Genomic DNA, 23350 nt, shown 5'->3' with positions numbered 1-23350 from the left:
GACAGGTTTAGTCCTTGTTTCTACCATTTTCCAAGTGTCAGATTGTCCAGGGCAGTTGAAAAGATAATTTGCAGTAGAGAGTAATTGGAAGGGTGGACCCATAAGTCATTCTGTTGGTGGGATTGGACCTGTCATCTAGGAGACATAGGACAGAATTTCCATCCCCCGCCCCCTGTATGAAAGAGCACTCAAGAATGACTGCATTCTATCCACACAGGCTTACCTTTTGAGTCTTGGGCATGTCAGTGTGGCGCTGGGCACGGATAGAGCGGGCCGATTTTGTAGGCTTGAGGGGGGCACAGTACATCTCCAGTCTTCTCAGATCACAGCTCCGGAAGCAGCACTCATCTACAATGCCTGTCTGAGGTGCCCTCCGAATGCTGGAGCCATAGCCTGTGGGCTTGTCTGCAAAAATCAGAGCAGCCTGGAGTTAGACAGAATTGCTTATGTTCACAGACTTCCATTAGTCCTGATGCCTCTCTTCTCCCCATAACAAGTCTCTATACTTCTCCAACATGTCCCCTTTTCTTGAAGTATCTCCAATAATGTCTGAGCCAGTATGTTCCTTTAGATTCTAGTATGTTTGCTGGAGTTATACCACACTCATGTGCAAGAATTCATTCACTATGTATTTTTATTTGTGTTGATTCTGCCTATGTATTCAACAACCTATATTCAAGGATTTTGTCTATATGCAGTCTTTTCACTTTTCTTCCTATTGTCTTAGTTGAGAGACCTTAGTGCTAGTTAAAACAAAATTACATATCAAGTTTTTAAAAATTTTGTAAACATACTGTTTTGTTTTTGTTGTTGTTAAATTGACAACATGATTTGTAGATATTTCGAGGGTACAGTATGATACTTTGGAACACATACATACTATATAATGATCAACTAAAGGTACTTAGGTTGACCATTTTCTCAAATATTCGAGCAAGAACACCATTTAATACATGATGCTGGAAAAATAGGTTTATCTCATTTTTAAAAATTAATTTATTTTTTACATTCCAATACCAGTTCTCCCTCCCTCCTTTTTTCCCACTCCCTCCACTCCCCCTTCCTCCCATCTGCTCCTCAGAGAGGGTAAAGCCTCCCATAGGAAGTCTACTATGTCTGTCCCATCATCTAGTTGAGGCAGGACCAAGGTACCTCTCCACCCCCACACCCCTGTGTCTAGCTGGGCAAGGTATCTCTCCATATAGAATGGGCTCCACTATGTCAGTTTGTGCATTAGTGTTAGATCTTGGACCCACTACCAGTAAAAGTTTTCTTAACGACTTGGTGAATGAGTACAGTTTTTGAACATAGGGCAGCTCAATTGTTCTTTTCTCAACTATTTCTATTGTAAAATCAAATTGCATATAGGCAAAGTTTGAAGTCTAGAAATATATCCTTATTTTATTGATGGGAAAACAGACTCAGAGTTTGAATGACTGGCCCAAGGCCACTCATGTAGTAATTGGTGGAGTCAGGATTTAAACTCTGATCTACTTGCTGTAAAGCCCAATATCCTCATGGAGCTTTTTTGTATAATTCCAAAAAAGTCACTTAAGCTCTGTAGGTCTCAATCTATTTGTACAATGGGTCATAACATCTTTCTTGTCATAATTGAGGCTAAGTTGAAACAATGTATTAAATAAAATAATGTACAGCACCTGGTACAGGAAGAGATCTTAACTGCATATTAATTTGTGTGCTCAGAGTCTCTTTTCTAAGATCTTAAATGATCTATGATAAACCGTTGTTGCCATTGACCATATCCAGAAGTTAAGAAACTCAGAACTGATTACAATAGCAGTGGGAAAGGAAAGGAGCACAATCACCTCAGAAAGCATGGAGCAACCAGTTCTGTTTCCTTACAGTATAACTATTGGACTGGGACAGAAGGAACTAAATGCCAGTAAGAACACTGATATCAAACCTCTTTTGATTATTTACAAATCAATTAGACCTCTTTACTTGGCTAGGCTTTGGTTTGATTTGATCTGGTTTTTGACCACACTTTTACTGACTTTCGAAATTACAAGGTAAAACAAGCTTACATAGAACTTAACATGCACCAAAACCATCACTTTTTGTCACTATAGAACTTTTGTAGATCAAATGTTGTCCATACAGTAGTGTACCAAACGTACACAATTTTGATCTGGTCTTATATCCCTTACATCCTTTGGGACGTGAGCTATTTATGATCTCTCCTGTGATATCTAGGCTTCATGAAAGAAATTTGTTAATTACTGACCTTTAAGAATCCAATTAACAACCTGATATATGCTTATTCTTAATTCCTGACCCAAGATGGCATGGCATTAAATAAAGTCTTGTAATCACATAAATAATGACACCATAAATAATGGGGTTCTGGAAGTCAAAGTTTTCATCCATATTTTCCACTCCCTCATTGAGGGACATCAGGTCCATGGCAATGCCCTGCTATCACACTAGTTTGGCTGCCTCACTGACAGAAAGGCCAACTGTTTATGGCAACCTCTAAGAACCCAAATGTTTTCCTGATGCTTGGCACAGGAACCTTGTTGCTGCTTCCTCACATAAAGAAGGTTTATTCTTAGGGCAGCTGGAGGTAGTAACTTCGTGAGGGTTCATTTGCTGTCTTTCTGGTAAGTTCTGCTCTCTCTCTCTCTCTCTCTCTCTCACAGCAGACCCTGTGGGCTGCTTGTGGTTGTGGGCTTGGGGAGGGACCAGACAGCTGGGTTTTTACTTGCCATTGGCGGAAGACTAACATGAAGTGGACTTAGGGCTTTTGCTTGCCAGTCAGGCCGTGGCAAGTTGAAACTCAGCTAGTCCCCTGGACAATGTAAACAGTGCTTTTGTTTTCTTGTTTTTTTTTTTTTTATAATCTTTTCCTGGGACTAGAAATTAGAGGAAAGACACAAATGGATGTACATGCTCTTGTAATCCAGAAAGGACTTCTACATAGTTTTCTAACTGGATAGTCAGTTAAGACTAATGGATACATTTGGGTTCTCTTTGCAGGTAGGGAAAAGGAGAGAAGAAACCTGTCTCTGTGCTGTACCTATCACAATAGTAATCTTCAGGTAATGACTGGCCTTTGTTTATACACACATTTCTTAAAGGGCATGCATAAAGAGTTACTTGTTGGTTATAGAATAGTTATTTGATATTTTTGAGTGGAATTGTAGTTCTTCTAGAAACTTCCAAATTTGGCCAGTTCAAATACAACTGTTTTCACAACTCAGGCTTATGGATTGAAAATGGAGAGGGATGGATTGGTGATTCTAAGACCTATTTAAGGTTTCTATTCCAAGCACTTCTCAATCTTAATTCTTCCATCCATGCTTGCTTCAAGGGAAGATGCCAGCCATTATCTTTGGAACAGCAAAAGGCATTTCCATGTACTACATGACCCTTCTTGGTGACTCTTAAGAGCCATGAGACCACTACAGGTCTATCTGATCTTCTGAAATAGATGGTAACCATCACAACAGCCAAGCATGGCATGGCACACCATCACAGTTCCTAGCTTGCTGTATGTCTCAGAAGAGCTTGGAGTTTGATGTAGTTTGTTCTAAAAGTCACTGTGCTTTCCAGTCTACAGACTGATGCATTTTGAAGCAGTTGGAATTTTTCTGTAATGTTCCATTAAGGAGCTTGACTTTATCTTCTATCTGCATCTTTTTTGAATGCTATGGGAGCAGTGGAATATATATGTGGATTTTTTCATGAACCAGTTAGCTCAAGTTACCAATTCTACGGGGATGTTTTTCTTTGTCAATTCATAATAACTACAATGGACTTATAATACTTTATTCAGAATTTATGAGTATAGCAAATGTTTACCTATTGCTTTTTAAAGCTTAGTTAATCCCTTGAACTGTCCCATAGGCTTGATTTTAGCAATCATCATCTCTCAGCAATTGAGGAGCCACAGTTGTAGGTCAAAGTTTTAGGTTTTATTGTCAACTACTTCATATAAGTCTTCTTTTAAGAACCACAATAAAAGTATTTACTGTTATGATCTAAAACAGGAAGCCTAGTGCAATACAGTTTATCAGATAGGCAAACAAATCTCCCAGCATCTATTGATATAAATATGTATCTCATCACATCTAAATTATAGCAAATTTCAGTCATTAGATTTTTTTAAATGAACTAAAACTGGTTGCTACACCATTGCCTTTGAAAACTCCTTGTTACATGTTTTTATTCTGATTGGTAGAATCAGAATTATCAGGGAAACAGAAAACAAAATTAACTAAACATAAAAGATTTTAAACAATTTGAAAAAAAAAAGAAAGAAAACAGACTTTCTTGAAATGTAACGGACTCCCCGTAGGAAGCAGCTAAGTAAAGGCTGTAAAAATCCCTGTCACTGACCTTTGGAGCAGGATCCTATAGGGAAATGGATGACTACTGTGGTTCTTTCTATTCCAGAGGTTCTACAGAAAATCTTGGCTAAATGTTCAGCATAGTTAGGAAACTCACTGTCTTCAAGAAAGAGTTTCAAATATTTTTAATCTTAGAGGATGGGTATTTATTTTCTAATTATCATTTGTGTTCTCTAGAATGCGCAAAATACTTCTCAATGTTTTTACCCAATGCAATAGTAAAAGACAGGTGACCAGGACAGTACCTTTCCCAATGAAATGTGATCTGAGTATTCTCCTAGCATCTACACACTTAACTGTTGTACAGTGTAACATTCCACAGAAGTTTTGCTGACAGTCTTTTTTTAAACTTTTTATTTTTAATTACTCATATTTACATATCCATCCCCCCATTCCCTCACCTTCCCCACCCAACCCACCCCCCAATTCTTCTCCAGGGATAGTGAGGCCCTCTACCAAGGACCTTCAAAGTCTGTCATATTGTTTGGGGGCTGTATCTGGGCTGCAGTAGTATCCCTCGATAGGGAATGGGCTCCCAAAGTCCATTTGTGCTCTAGGGATAAAGACTGGCTCCGCTGTCAGAGGAGCCATAGACTGTCTTGGGCTCCTAGGTGGTACCCACATTCAGACAGTTTGGTTTGGTCCAATGCTGTTTCCCTAGCTTTATGACTAGGATCTCCATTCTATCAGTAGGTCAGGTCCACTGTTTCTGCAGGTCTCTCCATCCCTGTCTTGGCTCCTTTGCTCAACCCTTCTCCCTCTCCACAACTGAATTCCAGTAGTATGGTTCAGTGCTTAGCTATGGGTGTCTGTTTCTGCTTCGAACAGCAACCGGATGAAGACTCTCCTTCCTCTCTCTGCTCCCGGGGCTCCAATTTGGTCAGTGGTTCTTGTCCCCAACCCCTTCTTCGAGGGATTATGTAATCTTCTCTTGGGGTCCTCCTTGTTTCCTAGCTCCTTTGACCATGTGGAATGTAGGCCAGTGATCCTTGGTTCTATGTTTGAAAACCAAAAGTGAGTGAGTACATACCATGTTTATCTTTTTGTGACTGGGTTACCTCACTGAGGATGGTTTCTTCTAGTTCCATCCATTTGCCTGCGAACTTCAAGATTCCATTTTTTTTTTCTGCTGAGTAGTACTCCATTGTGTAAATATATCACATTTTCTCTATCCTTTCTTCAGTTGAGGGGCATCTAGGTTGTTTCCAGGTTCTGGCTATTACAAATAATACTGCTATGAACATAGTTGAACATATGTCCTTATTTTATGAGTGTGCATTCTTTGGGTATATGCCCAAGAGAGGAATTTCTGGATCTTGAGGTAGACTGATTCTCATTTTCCTCAGAAACCAACATACTGCTTTCCAAAGAGGCTGTACAAGTTTGCACTCCCACCAGCAATGGAGGAGAGTTCCTCTCTCTCCACATCCTCTCCAGCATAGATTGTCATTGGTGTTATTAATTTTAGCCATTCTGACAGGAGTAAGATGGTAACATTGAAATTTTACACTAATAAACTTATTCTGTCAGTATCTTGGTTCAGAGGTCATCTATCATATAGATCAAAGACAGCTTAGCAGACAAGCTAGCCAACACTTAACCTAGATTTTGAGTCCACTATGAGTATACATAAGGGTTAGGCATAACACACTGCTGTGTTTTAAACATGGGCCAACACACAGACTTCCAATAGTTAAACAGCTGGCTTCTATAATAGCAGTACTTCCCTCTAAATAATGCATGGTCACTGGAGTAATTCAATAATCTTTAGGGCAAACTTGTTAGTTACTAGAGTTTTGGGCAGAACTGTACTATCATCAAAACCACACTAATTAGCTGAGTATCAGATTTTGTCAGGGATGCAAGCAACTCACTCCCCTCCATCTCTGAGGAGATGCATACACTTCAGAGATTTAACTGGGGTCATCATTTCTAGAGCAAAGAGTTCTGCTCGTTCATCATGAGTAAAACTACCTCATCCAATTGCATGAATTTGTGTTTCTCATCAGTTTCTGGAAATGTACTTCAGACTGTACTTGACTTTGATTCCTGGGGAAGTTTCCTTTTTTTTCTTGCTGAGAATGCAAACATTTTCAAAATAAGACTATAGTTTTGAAGGCATATACTTATTCTTCTCTAGGTTACAAAGAATATGACAATTCTCAAAAAACAATTGCTAATAGGAAGAAGTACCAAAGTCAATTCTTCTCAAAATTATACAACCAAGTATCATAGTTAGGATCTATAGGAATCAGAACATTGGTTTCCTTACACAGGTCTTCTCTTTGCTTTTCTTTTTCTTTTCTTTTTTCTAGCCTCTAGATTCACTGAAAGTTCAGAATAACACAGACTGATTGGGTTCTTAAGTCAGATCCGGCCTGTGACCAAACTTATCTAATAAAATTAATTCAGTTGACTTCAGTTTGCATTGGATATTAGTATAAGAAGTAATCTTGCAGCTGTCCAATAAAATTTCACTCATTGTCCTGAGGACAGAACAAAAGGTTCTATCCATGCTGAGCACCATGTACTACTGAATTAAGCCCCTAGCATTATGTGTTAGCATTTTAATGCCCTTCCTTCTTACCTCCCTTCCTTCCTTGCTTCCTTGTTCCCTTCCTCTCTTGCTCCCTCCCTTTCTTTCCATCCTTCATTCCTTTGTTTTCTTGGAGACAGGGTTTTGCTACATGAGCTTCAGTCTCCTGAGTGCTGGGATTATTGGTTTTTAACAGAACTCCTGGCAACATCTTAATTTTCATTTGCAGAAATGGAAGTTACTTTCCAATCTTTCCTACTTCTGATAGTTTTTTTTATAGCAAACTGACTTGTTTCATGATTCCTAATATAAGGAAAACTATGATAAAAACATTCTTAGCATGGTGGCACATGTGTTTAATCAATCCTAGCATGTAGGAAGCAGAGGCAGGTGTATCTCTGAGTTCAAGGCCAGCCTGGTCTACAAAATGAGTCCCAGGACACGGATGGCTACTCAGAGAAACCCTGTCTCAAACAAACAAAAATCGTATTATTGATATTTCTTGATCCATAGGATTTATATTACCCTTTAAAAACTTTATAGAAGACATACTTAATTGAAATAAATTAATAAGGTACATGTGACTGTGTGCTTTGTAAAGATGGAGAAAGGGAGCCAATTGCTGCCCCCGCTATTAGCTATTTATGATCACATGTGTATGCTCACAGACGCAAACATATCAGAGAATAAAGTGAAACCTCATTGATATTAAAGGCTCTCAAGTTAAGATTATTTGCAGAAGCTTTAAAATCTATACTTATAAATAATGCCTGGCTGATCCTTTTCTAGGCAGCGGTGTTCAGGGCTACATGTTTGTGGTAGGATCTTTCCAAAGCTTGACCTTTGGCATCTGGAAAAGTGGGCATGGAGAAAACGTTCTCTTTTCTATGAACTATGTGTCAGAAACAGTCTCGACAACCTATCAAATTCAGGCATCGATTTCACTTTTGGCCTGTGTTAATTTTTAATTGGCAGTGTTTGCTAGTTCCACTCCTTCTCAATTGGATGAAGTCATCTTTTCTAGGAATCATGACCCTATGTGACCCACCCCGCCCCCACCACTCTCCAGCCCTTTCTCAGCTACTAAATCCCTATAATGCCAAAGACCAAAGTCTCCTTGTTACCCAATCATGTCAATGTTTATGTATCTCTGGGTCTAAAAGGAATGGAATAGAGCATTAGGAGGCTTCTCCTTTCCCGAGAGTCTCTGCTCTTTTGGAAGCCCCAACTCAAGGTCAGGTATGGAAAGGACCCTTGAAGGTCAGAAAGTTAAAATGCAAGGCTCAGGGGCAAGAACAACTGGGACTCAAAGCAGAAACACTGCTGTTTAAGGTATTTAAGAGAAATGGGCTGACAGAGTGGGAATCAACATGATGTATTACTTTAGCCTGATACAATACCCTGGAGGATGAGCATCTTGCCAGGACAGCAGAATTTACTAGTTTGGGGCTTATTCCAAGGCTTGAAGGAGATAGATATAGCCAACACAATTATACTTTGGCAAAAGAAATGCTTCCCTGCACAGAACTGTTGTCCTAAGGGCACTGTTTAGTTTGTCGTCGTCTAAGGTGAAAGGTAATCAAATGCTAAGAGGTCATTTTTATGTTGAAATTATTTCAGTGGGACTTTCTATGTAAGTTAGCTATCATTAACTAGTTAGGCAATTTCTTCCATTTACAACAAATTGCAGAATCTCAGTGAGATCTTCCAGTAATACCTGCCACACCAACAATGGAGGCGGTATACCAAGTGCCCCTTTTTCAATGCATGAGTTGGGAATGGAACTCAGTCTTCCAAGATTCAGATCTTCATAAGTAGATTTGCCAAACAAAAAAAAATTATCCTAGAAATGCTATGAGAATTAAGTAGCTCTTTTTCTAATGTTGGGCACACAATGAACTACATAAATTTTGGCTGTCTGTATTATTCACTTTTGTTGATTAACACAACATTTGGGGAAAGAACTATTTTCCTCACTTACTGTTTAAAATGCATTCCACCACCCAAAAGAAAGTTTGTTTGAAACAGATTTTCTAGGTACACAAGGGCTGTCTGCATTAAGGTGAACCGAGAAACTGTTCCCTTGGAAGCATATCAAAACTTTATGTGTGTAAACCACCCTGTGTGATCTTGAGTTGATGGCAAAGATGGATCTTCCAGTCAGGTCAAATAAAATGATGCCGATATGTTTATCTTTGCCTATTGCTACCTTTGATTTTTCTCAAATAGTCTACTGATTCAAACTGTTGTTTTTCATCGTCCAGCTTACTTGAAAACCATTTGAAGGCTTGAGGTGAGTGTGGGTGGAACACATGTCCCGGAAGGCCTCTTCTCACTTTCAAACACTCTCTGTCTTTTCTTGTCCTGTTCACCATTCTCTCCTCTCTTCCTCTTGCTTTTTTTTGGCCTGATAGTAAAAGCCATTGATGTTACCTTTCCTCACTGATGACTGTCAGGTCGGATGCTCATGCCATACTGAGTTCATGGTAGGCTAGGAATTAGATTCTAGTTCCCTCCTTGGATAATTGAAAACTAGGGCTCCCTCCTTGGCAGGTCTTCTTTGAGAATGAATAGTCATCTGATGGGAGATGTCATGGGAAACAATATAGGCAAGTCTAGTTGATGAGGAGGATTCTGGGAAGTGTAGGCACAGTCAGTCATTATGTAGGATGCCAGAGGAGTAACATGTCTCTGGACATTTTTCCAGTAAGATAAGACCATGTGAAAACACTTAGACATAGGAATAGGTTAGTAATTAAGGCAGAGCAAGCCAATAAGAAGCCCAAGTTAATGGCCAGCACCTTTATAATGAATATAGTGTCTCGTGTGCTATTTGGGGGCTAAAGTGGTGGTGGGACCCATGCAGATGGTGGGAAAGAGTACTCATAACAGTCATCAAGTTCCCAGTAGTACCAGACCACTAATCACTACTCCATCTTGGACTTGTGCCTGGATTCCATAGAAACTATGAAAGAAAGAACAAGAAGGGTGCTGAGGATCACATGCATGAGCTTCAGTGCCCTCTTCCCTGCTTTCTCTCTCTGAAAGACTGAGACAAATATTGCAGAGTCTAGCTCTAATCTGGAGATAGTAGCCTGATGATAGTATTGGTGTTATCTGCTATGCATATACTGTTAGTTCTAGTTTAATATCAGCTGTGATAGGAACCTTGTAGCCAAAACACAAGGCATTCATGAGTAGAGGGTAATACCTCTCTTTCTAGTGCCATAGAGAAAAGAGTCAGCCAAGCGGGTATTAAAACACACCCTCTTTATTTTTAGTTTTATTCTAGAGTCTATCATTTCTCTTTGCTTTGCAACTTGGCACCTGCCCAGTGTTCCCAGGGGCCCTGCTCCCTGTCAATCTCCTCTACCAAGGCTTCTGGGTTTTTTTGGGGGGGGGTGCACATCTGGATATTTTCCCAGGGATGGGTGTGACAGGGTCAGTATGGCAGGTAAAGGGGTGATAGCTGCCAAGGAAGTCTGGCATGTCTGAAGGGACAGCCTTCAGAGGTGGAGGCCCTGAAAAGAGGGGTAGCTAGGCCTGCACCAGACAGCAAACTGTTGAAAGATGGTCCTGCAGCAGCAGAAACAGCTCTTGGCACGATGGCAGAGGAAAAGGCAGCCAGGGTCAATGACAGACTGAAACAGAGAGAGGAAAGGAGGAGGGTGGGCAGGAGGAGACAGTTTGGGTGTTAAGTGACATAAATAACTGCCTGATGTGTACTCAGATGCCTGTTGGGTAGTTCATGACAGCTCTTTGATGCTAGTGTTCCCAGATTGGAACATCCCAGGGGGTGTTTCTATATCCCCCAGTGCTGAGCCTTGAGCAGAGAGGGGAGAGAACCATAGCAGGATGCAATACTGAGAGCAATACTGGCTCTCAGCCTTAGACCCTTTCCATGGTCTCATATACCACCCAGATGCTCAGAGACTCATCCCTACAAGCAAACTGAATTCTGGTTAACATCAGGCACCCTCACTGAAGACATGACTCCCAATAGCACCAAGCTGGCTGTGCTTCCCAAGTTTGGAATAAATAATGTTTACATATGGCACACGGATACTTTTCAGAAGTGAGAGGGCAATGCAGCAATGAAGAGAGACAGAATCAGAAGTTTCTTCTCTGACTCGTGTCAGACACAAGCAAGTTGCATCAGCTCAGTTTAAGGACAGTCAGGATCAGCGTTAGGCTTGATGTCGAAAAGTGAAGAAAAGGTCAAGTTCTGATGCTTGATTAAGGGACAAAGATAGGAAAATCTGTGGGGACTGCAGAAGCCCTTCAAGTTAGGGTTCAGGTGGAAGTTGGAAGGAGAAAGGGATTTGTTGGAAGTATTAAAACACTAGGAAGACACAAACTATACATTGATAACCCAGATGTTAATGGAGAGGAATCCTCATTTAATTGGGAGTTTGCAAATGAGTCTTGGTATAAAGAAGGGTTTTTGTAAAAATCTCTTAAACTTTTCAAAGCTTTATTTTATGCGGATGAATATTTTTCCTTGCATGTATGTATATGTACCACAATCATGCTTAGTGCCCATGGAAGTCAGAAGAGGGTGTTAGAGTACCTGAATCTGAAGTTAAAGACAACTGTGAGTCACCAGGTGGGTGCTGGGAATGGAATCTAGGTCCTCCGCAAGAAGATAAGTACTTTTGCTGAACCACCTCTCTAGCCCTGTAAAAATCCCCTTTAAATGTGTCTTTTACTATTACTCTTCATGAAGCTTCATCTTCAGAAGGTGAATAAGTGACTCTATGCTATGGACAGAAAAGTTATTAATATTGTTGATGAATGTTTAACTTCCTGGCATTCAGGGGGGTTTTATCTCACTGTAGTGTCTGTCAATGGTGTATGGACCTCCTGTGCGGCACTTCCTTCCTTTCAGATGGGCATGTGCAGTTTCTTCAGAAAAGATTAGTTACAGCTCATGGTATTTCATCTTAGGTAATATGAATGGCCTTCTAGGCAGGCCACTATGATTGCCATTGGTAGCCAACATGTCCCCAGGGAACATTATCAGGTAATAAATGGTAAACATACTCCCTTCTCTCTCCTTCTCTCTCTTTCTTTTACTCTCTCTCATTTTCTCTCCCGGTTTCTCTGCAAAACCAACTCCTTCCAAGGCTACTAACATTTTTAAATGTATACAAGAAGTTCTTGAACAAGTCAGAATATATTATTTGTCAAAGTACCAAGCAAGCATACAGATTGAAGCTGGATGGTTTGTTTATAGTAGAGTACATAGTATATTATAAATATATATAATAAGTAATTATATTATTTCAGGCCATTTCATATATAAGTGGATTTGTTAGACTATTATTACTTTCTCTGTGTATTTTTGCTGCCACAGTTGTCTCCCCTCTTTCCTTGTATTTGATTTCCTAAATATAATCAAGAGACCTTATGTGTTTTCTTCAAATTCTTTCATTTTAGCTTTTTAAAAATGACTTTGGGTATTACAACAAAATCAGAGTCAACAAAAGTGATTTCTCAGCAAGGTTTTTGAAATCATGGAGGCTGTTAGCTTTAATCCATTATATTCCTAACCTAGCCCCACCCAAACGAGGTGCGCTATGAACAGAGAGAGAAGGGGGAGGAGGGAAGAAGAGGGAGAATGAGAGAGTCAAGTAATAGCTTGATTTCAAGTTAGAAGATTTTCTCATCTTTATTTCATCTGGGACCAATATCATGCCTACATTCCAAAACTCATTTAATGCTTTTTAGCAAATATAATTATCTGCCAAGAAAAAAAGAATCTGATTCTTTTAATTATTTCACTAAATTCAGCATAGAAAAACCACTTTAGGGTGTGTTATTGGATAGAGAAATCTCATTTTTATGTGTATTTCTTGTTACAAGCATAAACACAGAATGGCTATGGTGCTCTGCCCTGGGACTGGGTCTGAGGCAATGGCCTTTTGGCCTTCTGACCAGTCACTTCTGCGAATTTCCTTTCTGAGAACTAGAGGCTGTTGCCTCAGAAGTCATTTTCCAGTTCTTCGCAAAACTTATTCACAGTTGCCGAATGAGTTGGCCTCCTGGAGAACAGAAAATGTAAGACCTAATGTGACACACAGCTGGGAAGATTCTTTGGTTCAGAGGGACACTGGGCCAGCATGACTGCTTTCGGGCCATTTATTACCCGACTGCCTCTGTCTGCTCACTTTAGCTCAGATCTAGGTTTAGGAAAGCTCTGGGGGCACTACTGTATAATAAACTCTGTCCCTACTTTAGCAGGACATGGAAGTCTAATGGTCTCTTGTGATATATAGTTTTGCAGAAGGGAAGCTTTCATTCTATCTTTCAGCTGGCCTTTCAGGACCTCTTTCCTCATAATCCCACACAAAGCTTCTCATCTTTGGAAGAAAGGACACTTTAAAGTCCATGGACCTATTGATGGGTGTGGTCTACACACTCTTCACCATGATAAAGATTTTTGTGTATTTATAAAAGAACTCCATCTGTAAACTCTTAGAAATGACTCTTAAGGTCTCCTAGCCATTTCCATACAATAGAGAGAAAGGATAAAAGCGAAGATTTTGGCTTTGAGTAGTAGGAGTGATGATAAGAAGGGACAGAGAGTACCTCAGGCTCTTTTCACTGTGCCAGTTATCTAGTTATGGGTGTGATAAAATGTCTGAAATAAGCAACTTGTGGGAGGAAGGATTTCTTTTGACTCATGGTTCCAGGCCATGATTAGCTGGCACCATTGCTTTTAGGATGCTTCTGTGGCAAGATGGAAAGCATCATGCTAGACGGGTGTGGTGAAGGGCTATATTTCACCTCATGAGGGGATGGAGAAACAGAGGTTATGTGGGGAAGGGAAAAGTGTGTGTGAGAGAGGGAGAGGGAGGGAGGGAAACATGGATACATGGGTAGATAAGATATGCCCTTCAAAAGTATGTTCCAGTGACCTCCTTCCTCAAAGCAAGCACTTAATAGGTACCATCAGCAAGTCATTCATTCATGAAGTTAATGCCTTGATGCTCCAGTCACCTGTCGATAGTACCACAAGCTTGGAACCCTGTGGGTGTCACTTCACATTCAAACCAAACACACCTGGACTGTAAGTTTGAGTCACTGAAGAGGTCTTTGAAAGAAAAGGATAGGAAAAGGACAGAATAGGAACACTTTCATCTACTTCTAATGGTTCACCCTTCCATTTTTCTCCTAATATAACTTCTCATCATCTTTTCTGCTTCTGGATAAAGAAGATATTTAGATAAAGGTCTGTTGAGAAGTCCCAGGCTCTTCCTTTCTTCTCAAGTAGACTTGCTCTACTGAGACTTGCCTTTGGCAGACAGTTCTTGCAGTGGGACCATGAACTGTCATAAATTCTTCACATTCTTCAGAACATCTGTGCCTTCTTCAGCCAAACCTTTTCCTTGGTACGCAACAGGCCACAAATCACCCTTTGCTGCTCTTTCCAGGCTGTGGATGTCTTAACACTCTTCTTTCAAACCAAATTCTTCTCTTGTCCTTGGCAGTGGCTCTTGGCAAATGAGTCCTCTCATATCCCCCATCTGGGTTAGTCATCTGCAGCATCTCCATCAGTGTTGTTCTGATCTGTCTACCTGACTTGAAATGTTGCCTTTCTCCAAATGTCGGAGTTGCTATGGAGGCTATGTTACCTCGTTTGAAGTTTAAATTCTCAACCTGACTTGTACAGAGTAGTGTAGACAATACTTCCATATAAACAAGAATACTGATGACTGGCATCTAGAGGAAACTCACTATCTAGTGATCCAAAAGGCATTATACAAACGATCCAGAGATATAATCAAAAGAGGCTATAAATGTTTTCATTAAACACTGTTTTCTTTGTGACACTTAGAAAAAACAAAGTCTTTGCAACAACATATAGCCAACAGAAGCTTCCCTTTTAAGTGATTTCTATTCAACTTTTCATGTCTTATTACTTTGCATGCCTTATTTATATCTTTATAGCATCTACATGGAGTAGGCATTATGCCTGTATCCATTTAATATATCAGAAAACTGAGATTTAAAAAGATTAAGTAATAACCTGGTCTATTAAGTAACAGAGCCAGGCTACTTTCCTAGGAACATTCTAAAAGTGGGAGTATTCTCTGGTGAGAAAAACATTCTGAAGTTGACACCATTAGTGAGATTTCCATAAGTATGATACTAATATCCATGAAGTGGATAGCTGAGGTCCTCCAAGCTGGCCCTTCAACTCAGTGGTTCAAGCACTTCGATTAAACAGTTTTCTCTGGGTAACATGGTGACATGAGAGAGATGAGAGAGAAGTTTTTTAACTTCTGCAACCAAGGACACAGCTTGGGCATTGGATGCTCACATCACATTTATAAAATCATGACTCAGTTTCAGATGGGGGTATTCAGCTCAGTCACATACCGAGACAATTTCACTTCCAATTCTACTGAGTTTCAAAAGTTATAACAACTTCAACTGATAGTAAAATAGTGAAAATTTACCCATAACTTAAATATCCCAACAAATTGCATTACCTTCATTTTTGTAATTTTTCCTCATTCTCATCCAGGGGTAGATTATTTTGATATAGCTAGAGTCACAACCAAGACTTAATGTAATGTTATATTTCTTCCACTTAATGTTTTATTACAAGCATTTCCTGGGTTGCCACCTGATCTTCAAAGTCGTAATTTTTTAAAATTTAGCTGCAGAATATTTTATTGGGTAGATTTATCACCCTTAGTTTCTTCAAGAATTTTTGTATTCCTAGATATTTTGGCTACTCCCAGTTTTATTATTGTTTTAACTAATGCAGCAATTAAATGTTCTTGTAAAGATAATACTCTAATCATAGGTCATTGATCAGAACAAGTGCTCAGGAATAGGTTTGTTGAGTCAAAGGATACTATGTCACAGTCCTAATCTGAGGAGAGAATATGACTTTTTACCATAAGAACCAGAAAGAATTTAGTCGCCAAAGAAGATAATTGAATCCAGATTTCCTCCCAGTGTTAGAAAGGAGAAAGCTAAAGCAGAGTCCAAACCGGAAGCTTACCTGCGTCCCATGAATTAGAATGAAGGAGTCACTTTCTGTTTTCAATTACTATTGCTGTTTTTATGAAGGGAACATGGGGTGTAACCAGGCTTGAGTTTGGCATTCAAAGGTTTACTAAGTAGAAGAAAAACCAAGAAAAATGAAACCGATGACAAGAAGTCCTGGTTCTCAACTTTCAAAAGCTCCATGTACCTATGAAATTTCTTCTCTGGAGAGGGGTCATGGGTCACAGCTGCTGCGACAATGCAACAGCCCAGGGAAGAAGTGCACCTTTGCCTCCCAAATAACCAAGGTGCTGCTCTTATGCTCTTCTGAGCTGATGCACTCTATGGAGAATTGGGATCTCGTTCAACCTTCTTCAGGGGCATATACGATGCTGACGATTTACCTTCCAACCTAAATGAAAACTTGGGCAACCATATTTGCTATTCTGTTACCACATTATTCTTTGCTTGTGGTCATTCATTCACAGATTTTTACTTAGCACCTACTCTATAATCTAGACACCATTCTTAGGAAAAAATCAAATGAGATGGCAGATCAGTATCCCCTATGATCCTGGTGACTGTGGCAACTTTAATGACTACTGCAGCACAGAGATGCTGAATTCAACAGTTCAATGGCAATTATTCAGAGAAAGTGTTTAAGCCCCAGCGTAGCACAAGAAATTTCTTTCAGTCATGGGGTATGTTCTGCTATATTTTGATTCCATTAAACTCTTTTAACATGCAAAACAACCAAGGGGTATTTAACTATGTATTTGCCTTTACCTTCAGTTTTTTGAAGACCGGCCCATTCCCCTAATTTGGTTTTAAGTATCATAAGGGCAGAAACTTCATGCTTCTGCTTCTATGTCTGAAACCACGGATGAATATGTGGGCATTTCCTAACTGCTCATTGGTAGATATATTGACAAGTCCAGCACACAAATAGCACACCAAGAGAAGCAATATGAAAAACATGTAGACATTGAAAAGAAGAAAACTAACATGAGGTTCTGAGCAATTAACATAGCAATAAAATGCTGGTCTTGCATGTGTGATGTCCTGGGTTTGAGTCCAACACCCCCCCCCCACACACACACACTCACACACACACACACACACACACACACACACACACACACACACACACACACACTCACACACATACACACACCACCACCACCACCACCACAACCACTCACAATAACCACCTTCAAACAGTCCCCCACCAAGAATTGGGGTTAGTGTCTATATTTCAAGGTGCTCAGTTAAAGGCACTAGTACCTATGTCTATGGGTAATCAAGTAATCAAGTTAAGGTACAAAGTCAGCATGGAGCAGCAGGTCCTGGAAGGACGTCGTCTCAGATCACCCTCCTAACCAGCACGTTTGTGACTTGAGCATGGGGTTGTGGGAAGCTGGTTTGAATAGAGGCACTGGAGCCACTTTTCTTGAGTTAAGACATTGGTTCCTCTATTTCAAGCTATGGGAGCTGAATCACAGTCAAACTACTGAACCTCTCAGGGTTCATAAGCTCACAAGGCTTGTGGTGGAGGCAGCAAATGCTTAACAAGTTTAATTAACATCATTCAGCACAGTCAGTGATCAGCCATTATGTTCCTGTACTTGGTGCTCCAAATGTAGACGAGGACAAAGGAGACAGATAGTTCCTGACCCTCACCCTTACCCACACCCTCGGAACCTGCAGTTCATAATGTACGTCATTATTATCGATTCATACAGCCAACTATCAACTGACTATCGATCCATACAGCCATGAATCTTGGCAGTTCCTGAAGCAGCTAGTGCCCAAGAGGACTAACACATTCTGAGATAAACAATAACACACACGCACACACGCACACACACACACACACACCTGTGGTTCTCAAACTTAAACCTGCATTGATATCACCTGGAGGGACTATTAAAACCTGGTCTCTGTTTCTGCCAGTCTGAGCTAGTGTCTGAGAATTTACATTTTCAACAAGTTCTCAGTTGATGCGGTTGCTTCTGTGCGACACTGGCTGCCTAGAGATATGGATAGGACTCAGGAACAATTATAGAAAGAAGGAGGAGCCATTGAGAACTGCAGTCCGGAGAAAGACCTCTTTCAAACACTTAAAATAAGTCAGAATGTTTTCATATCTTTTGTTGATCGCCTAGTAAAGGTATTCATATGTTAGACTGGTAGCAGAACCAATTTTATTGTGAATCATAGAGAGGAAAAAAACACATCAAAACCTTCCAAAGGAAGAAATGGAAACAAAAAACACATGTCACTTTCCCCCCTTTACTGGGCTTTTAACTTCACAGTCTGTCATCCTGGATTCCAGCTAGCACCTGAAGACAAGATGCTGGGCCTGAGGGTTGGAAGTTAGAGCCTGAGCAAGTTAGCCAAACATAAATCTGGAAACACAGGGATGTCCTCTGATCTTTTGAGTTCCATTTGTTTTTAAGTTTTCAAACTTCTAAGGTGAGGATACAAGTCACCCTGCTCAGTTATAAACCCAGGCTGCAAGATAGGATTTACAAGAACCTGGGACCACTTTTTCTGTGTCTTCCACGTTTATTACTCCCTAGGTAATATAGAGAAGTAAAAAAAATGTGGGGTGGGCTTATGCCACACATTCAGGACTGCATCATCAAAACACCCTTTCAGGGACCATTCCAAAGGGGAGGAAAAGTGGGTGGAAGGGAAGCACACCAGGTGTGATCACTTACAGAACCAACTCAGAGATAACTAGAGGACAAGCGATTGTGCAAGAAGAAAAATGATAACTTCCTGTCTGTATCATATATAGTAATTATTAGGATCTGTCTTGCTGCAGAAGCAGGTTTAATTAACACAATTGCTTCCAGAGAGAAGTGACAGGAAGGGGGCAAAGGATGCTTTATTTAGTTTTCAATCCCTCCTCATGAGGTTGTCTTGGAGCTTCTTATAGCTTTAAACCCAGCAGTGCCCTGTGGGCAGCAACTCCAGGCTGGTTGCACAGAGGAAGGGCAGAGGCTATGGCTGGTATTGTGAGTCAAACTTCATTCAAGCTCTGCTTTGCATTTTTCTCTTGAGAAACAACAACAACTAGGCTTTTTAATGGTTCTTTTTCTAGCTACCTACTTTCCATTTCCTCTCTGGGACATTTTACAAGTTTCCTTCACAGATCTATTTCTGGGGTAGATAAGAGGGAAATGGTCTCATTCACTAAACGAGGAGTCTACTACAGATCCCCAGGGACGACTGGCACCTCTGAGTTGAGATATGCCCACATCTTCCTTATTGGTTTTTCAAAAGACTTCTAAGGACCCTCTAGGGAGGATCTGCCATAGGCACGAATATGCATGAACATCCCTTAATATGTAAGTGCTCCACCAAGGTTGAAAAGAGTTTGAAGAGTGATAAAACACTTGGCCTGGTCCAAAATTGTTCAAAGGCTACTAAAAACCATGGCCTAGAGCACTGGTTTTCAACCTGTGGGTCTCGACCACTTTGGCAAACTTCTATCCCTCAAAATATTTACATTACAATTCATAACAGTAGAAAATCACAGTTATAAAGTAGCAATGAAAATAACTTTATGTTTAGGGGCCACCACAACATGAGGGACTGTTTGAAAGGGTGTTAGGAAGGGTTGAGAACCACTCATGAGGAGGATGATATGATCCAAAAGCAAAAGCTTATTCAAGATTCAAAATACAAATTCCTTTGAAATCTTCTAGTCTATGTTTCTATTTGGCATTCTCTGCATGGCATATAACTACATATCTGTGGGTTTTGTAAGACAGAGGAAATTTTAAAAGTTCAGTCATGCAAAGAAACTGGAGAAGGGCAGGCCCTGGCTCACAGAGAAACTGAAGAAGTCAGGAAGTACCCTGTCTACCACTGCAATCTTACCTAAAATATTTAGGGCTTGCCTCATATCCCAAATGCCAGTTATGTTGTTAAAAGACACCCAAAGACCCAAGGTGTTTCTCTAGGCCAGCATTCATTAAAGAGCATTTGTTGTTCAAGTGATTTCATAAAATCTTCAGATCGGATGTTAATGTGTATTGAGAGTCCTGAGCTCATGGGAAGTTCCATGGTGAAGAAGCGTATCTGATGTCACTTGCTCTGCACTTAGTGACACCATACTCAGATTTTTCAGAGGTAATAGATGTTACCTCTCCAAGTAACAGGGCTCTGAATCTTGAAATTCCCTGTTTATCACATTTGATTGAAAGTTCTAAAAAATCCATTGGTCATGTTAATAATTAACTGAGGAACAATGTGTTACCAAATATTAACCTCCCATTAAAAGTTCTGGGTCAGAGAAAACAGAAAGGTTAGTTTGCTAAAGGGGATTGATTCAGAATATCAGAACTTCCTTAAGTTGTAACTGTACTGTACACCCTATTTAAGGTAACCTCCACCCTCAATTCCATGATCCTATTGTTTCTTTCAACACATTTATCAAAACTTGTTATGATCTTGTTTATTTGTTGACTTGTACTTATTCTCCTTTTGCCCTAAACCGATTAGAATGTGAGGTCTATGAAGAGCCTTTTACTCCATGCTCACTGTATGGCCACATACAGTGACGAGCCAGAATAGCTCGTCACAGAATCAGTACCTAATGAAAACATTTTAATACATGGATATGCAAGTCAATGAATGGATAAAGAAGCTGATTCATTTATTCTTGTACCCCAACCTCAGTGCTCAAAAGATGATCATTACATAAGTGAATGGAGAGGGGTGATTTTGCACTATTTTTCACACTTCAACCATGTTTACAGGTAATGGGAGAAATGGGTGATATTCTAACCCTTCAGAGGATTAGTGCAAATCCAGACCCTTTGTGACAAATAATAGATTTTTTTCAGATTGCTTTGAGTCAGGAATAGATTTTAAAATTGGTTGAAGGTTGGATTAGAATTTAAAGAGATCTTTAATGAGTTCAAAACAAGTTACTGAAAACAGAAAGATGTTTAAAATGGACAGAAATGGGCTTCACTTGGCAAAGACAAACACATATAGCAAAATATCTGTGAGCTCTGGGTGAGCAAGAAGGTACTTTAACACACTGTAATATGAGGAGGGCTCATGAGGGGGATTATGAAACAAAAGCCTGGAGAGTTATCTTTGCATAAACTTGGCATTGCTGAGGTTTTAATTAGAGAAGGAACTCAGATTTCACCCTATTTTAGCATTCATTTGGAGAAGCTGGACATATTCCAGCAAGATTAAAAAAATGATTGACTGGGTAGAAAACAAAGTTAAGATGTGGGTCCCCTAGAAAGACAAGGCTAAGATCACTCTGTGGAGGTCTAAGGCAAGCTATGGTCTCATGGTACTCTTCTTCATCTCCATTGAGGACTAGACATGGAAAAAACAGGCTGTGTCTACATCCAGTGTAGTCCTATTTAGTATCAGGAAGAATTGATTAAACAGGGAAACATGCTGAACCAGAGCTGAGTAATTGCTACCCTGGAGACCTCTAAATGTAGGATGACAACCATCTGCTTTGGAAGCCTTAGATAGAGACAGGGGACTAGACCTAAGGCCCTCTTGGCTCTCCTTCCATCTTTGAGTCTGTGTTTAGAGAATCGTGCTCACTAAACTCCCCCTGTTCTTTAGTAATCCTCCATTCCCATCACAGGACAGACCCCACACTGTCCAACTCTGAATGGCTTCCCTTGGGGGAGCTCAATTGTTCTTCTCTGTACTGGAAGGAAACTGATCATGTTGCTTCAGCTGCTTCCCTTCTCCATCCCCCACAGAGAGAGGCCAACTTGTGTCCTGTTGGGGCTCCTAACGTGTTGGAGCAGCCTGCTTCTCCATCTTGTGTGGGATTGGAAGGTGGGTGCAACTGGACACAATCATAGGATGCCCAGACCTCCAAGACATTTGAGGTTCAGTCTGAATCAATCCCCTTGTTACTCAGATTAAGAACTTCAAAGGTAAGACAACTCTCAAGGAATCTAGCTGTATCTTCTTTCATGGAACTGAATTGTAAACCCCTTAAGCCACAAGGTCTACTTGCTATCTGTGTCTGCACTTTATTTAGAAGGAATATTTTTGATGAAGACAAAGTGTCTAAAATCATATCTTAAGTAGCTGGACTGGAAGTGAGACAGTGAGCAAAGAAGACACATTTTAATAGAATGACTGCCAGAGCTGTTATCTTCATACACAAGGGAGGCATTTAAAAGGCTTTACCAACTGCAACATATTATATTCTGTGATTTGAAATTGTGGTTTCAAAAATAATAATGAGTAGATATTCAGTTCATGGTCTAAAGTATGAAAATGTTTTTAGATTACTTATTCAACTGAGGGATGTCCAATCTTTCTGAGACTTTAAAATGGTGACTTTTATTCTAATTTATTTATTTATTTTGAAAAGAAATTTGTGTGAATATGGTGTGTTGTGTGTGTTATATGTACTGTTACTGTGCTCATACACATGTGGGGGTCGAAAATCTTTCATGGCTCTCCACTTTAGACTTTATGGCAGAGTTTTTCCTTGAACCTATACTTCATTGACTCAATTAAGCAAGCCTGGATAGCCAATGAGCTTTAGGGATCATTGTAACATGAATAATAAAAGACCCAGAGTCTGATAATGGGACTCAAGCTTATGGTCAGATAAGCAAAATAGCTGGTCATTAGCTCTTACATCTATCTCAAACTGAAAGGGTGATCTGGCTTGCTCCATGAATCCTCAGACTGCAATCCTAGGCTGCTGCCTCTCCTCAACAGAACTGGGGAATAAATCTTCAAGCCTAACTTTGCTACTTCTTTTTATACCTCTTAAATCCTGGAATTAAAGGTGTGTGATCCCAAAGTGCTGAGATCACCTTTGTGTGAGATGTTTCTCTTTAGGATTGGATCAATTTCATGTAGCTCAGTGTGGCCTTGAACTAACAGAGAGCATCTGCTTGTCTCTTGAGTCCTGGGATTAAAGGTATGCACCACTACCACCTGGCTCTATGGCTTGTAGCTAGCTTTGCTTTCTGTACCCTCAGGCAAGCTTTAATAAATTGTAAATAATGTATCACCACAGATTCTCTGTCTCTGTGACACCCCAAGTGCCGGATGAGGATCTGGATTCTTGATCTTCTTGTTTGCATAGCAAGCATGCTCCCAACTGAAGCTGTCTCCCAGACCATTTGTTTTCCACTTAAAAAAGTTATTTATTCTTTTGTGTTTTTTGAGCATAGTGAAGGGTATGCTGCAGTTGTTGCCTGTATGATGAAACTTCTAAACCAATTTTTTCATGATGTCCTCTCTCTGAATTGGATTATTATCCTGATGGTTCATGGGATTTGCCTGTCCTCCGTGACTCAGTATCTCTAAAATCAAAATCAACATCTTTGCTCCTGATTAAATCCAAGTTGACACAGGTCAAGTCATTGGGCTTGACATGCCTTCTTTTTTATTCAGACTTGATCCACTCTGAAAG

The 23350-nt window shown here is 40.1% G+C and overlaps 1 protein-coding gene across 2 annotated transcripts in view; it reads right to left on the bottom strand.

Moving 5' to 3' along the window:
* The window catches only part of Igf1 (insulin like growth factor 1), a 68309-nt gene that overhangs the window by 14418 nt on the left and 30541 nt on the right, over nucleotides 1–23350 (bottom strand). For both annotated transcript variants that reach the window (XM_027392556.2, XM_035451941.1), the window contains exon 3: nucleotides 224–405. In XM_027392556.2, the coding sequence (XP_027248357.1) occupies nucleotides 224–405 (182 nt within the window). The remainder of the gene's footprint in view (nucleotides 1–223; nucleotides 406–23350) is intronic.

Source organism: Cricetulus griseus, assembly GCF_003668045.3.
Source record: "Cricetulus griseus strain 17A/GY chromosome 1 unlocalized genomic scaffold, alternate assembly CriGri-PICRH-1.0 chr1_0, whole genome shotgun sequence".
Taxonomy (NCBI): domain Eukaryota; kingdom Metazoa; phylum Chordata; class Mammalia; order Rodentia; family Cricetidae; genus Cricetulus; species Cricetulus griseus.
The sequence above is the reverse complement of the archived record's forward strand: the minus strand, read 5'-3'. Positions and strand labels throughout refer to the sequence as shown.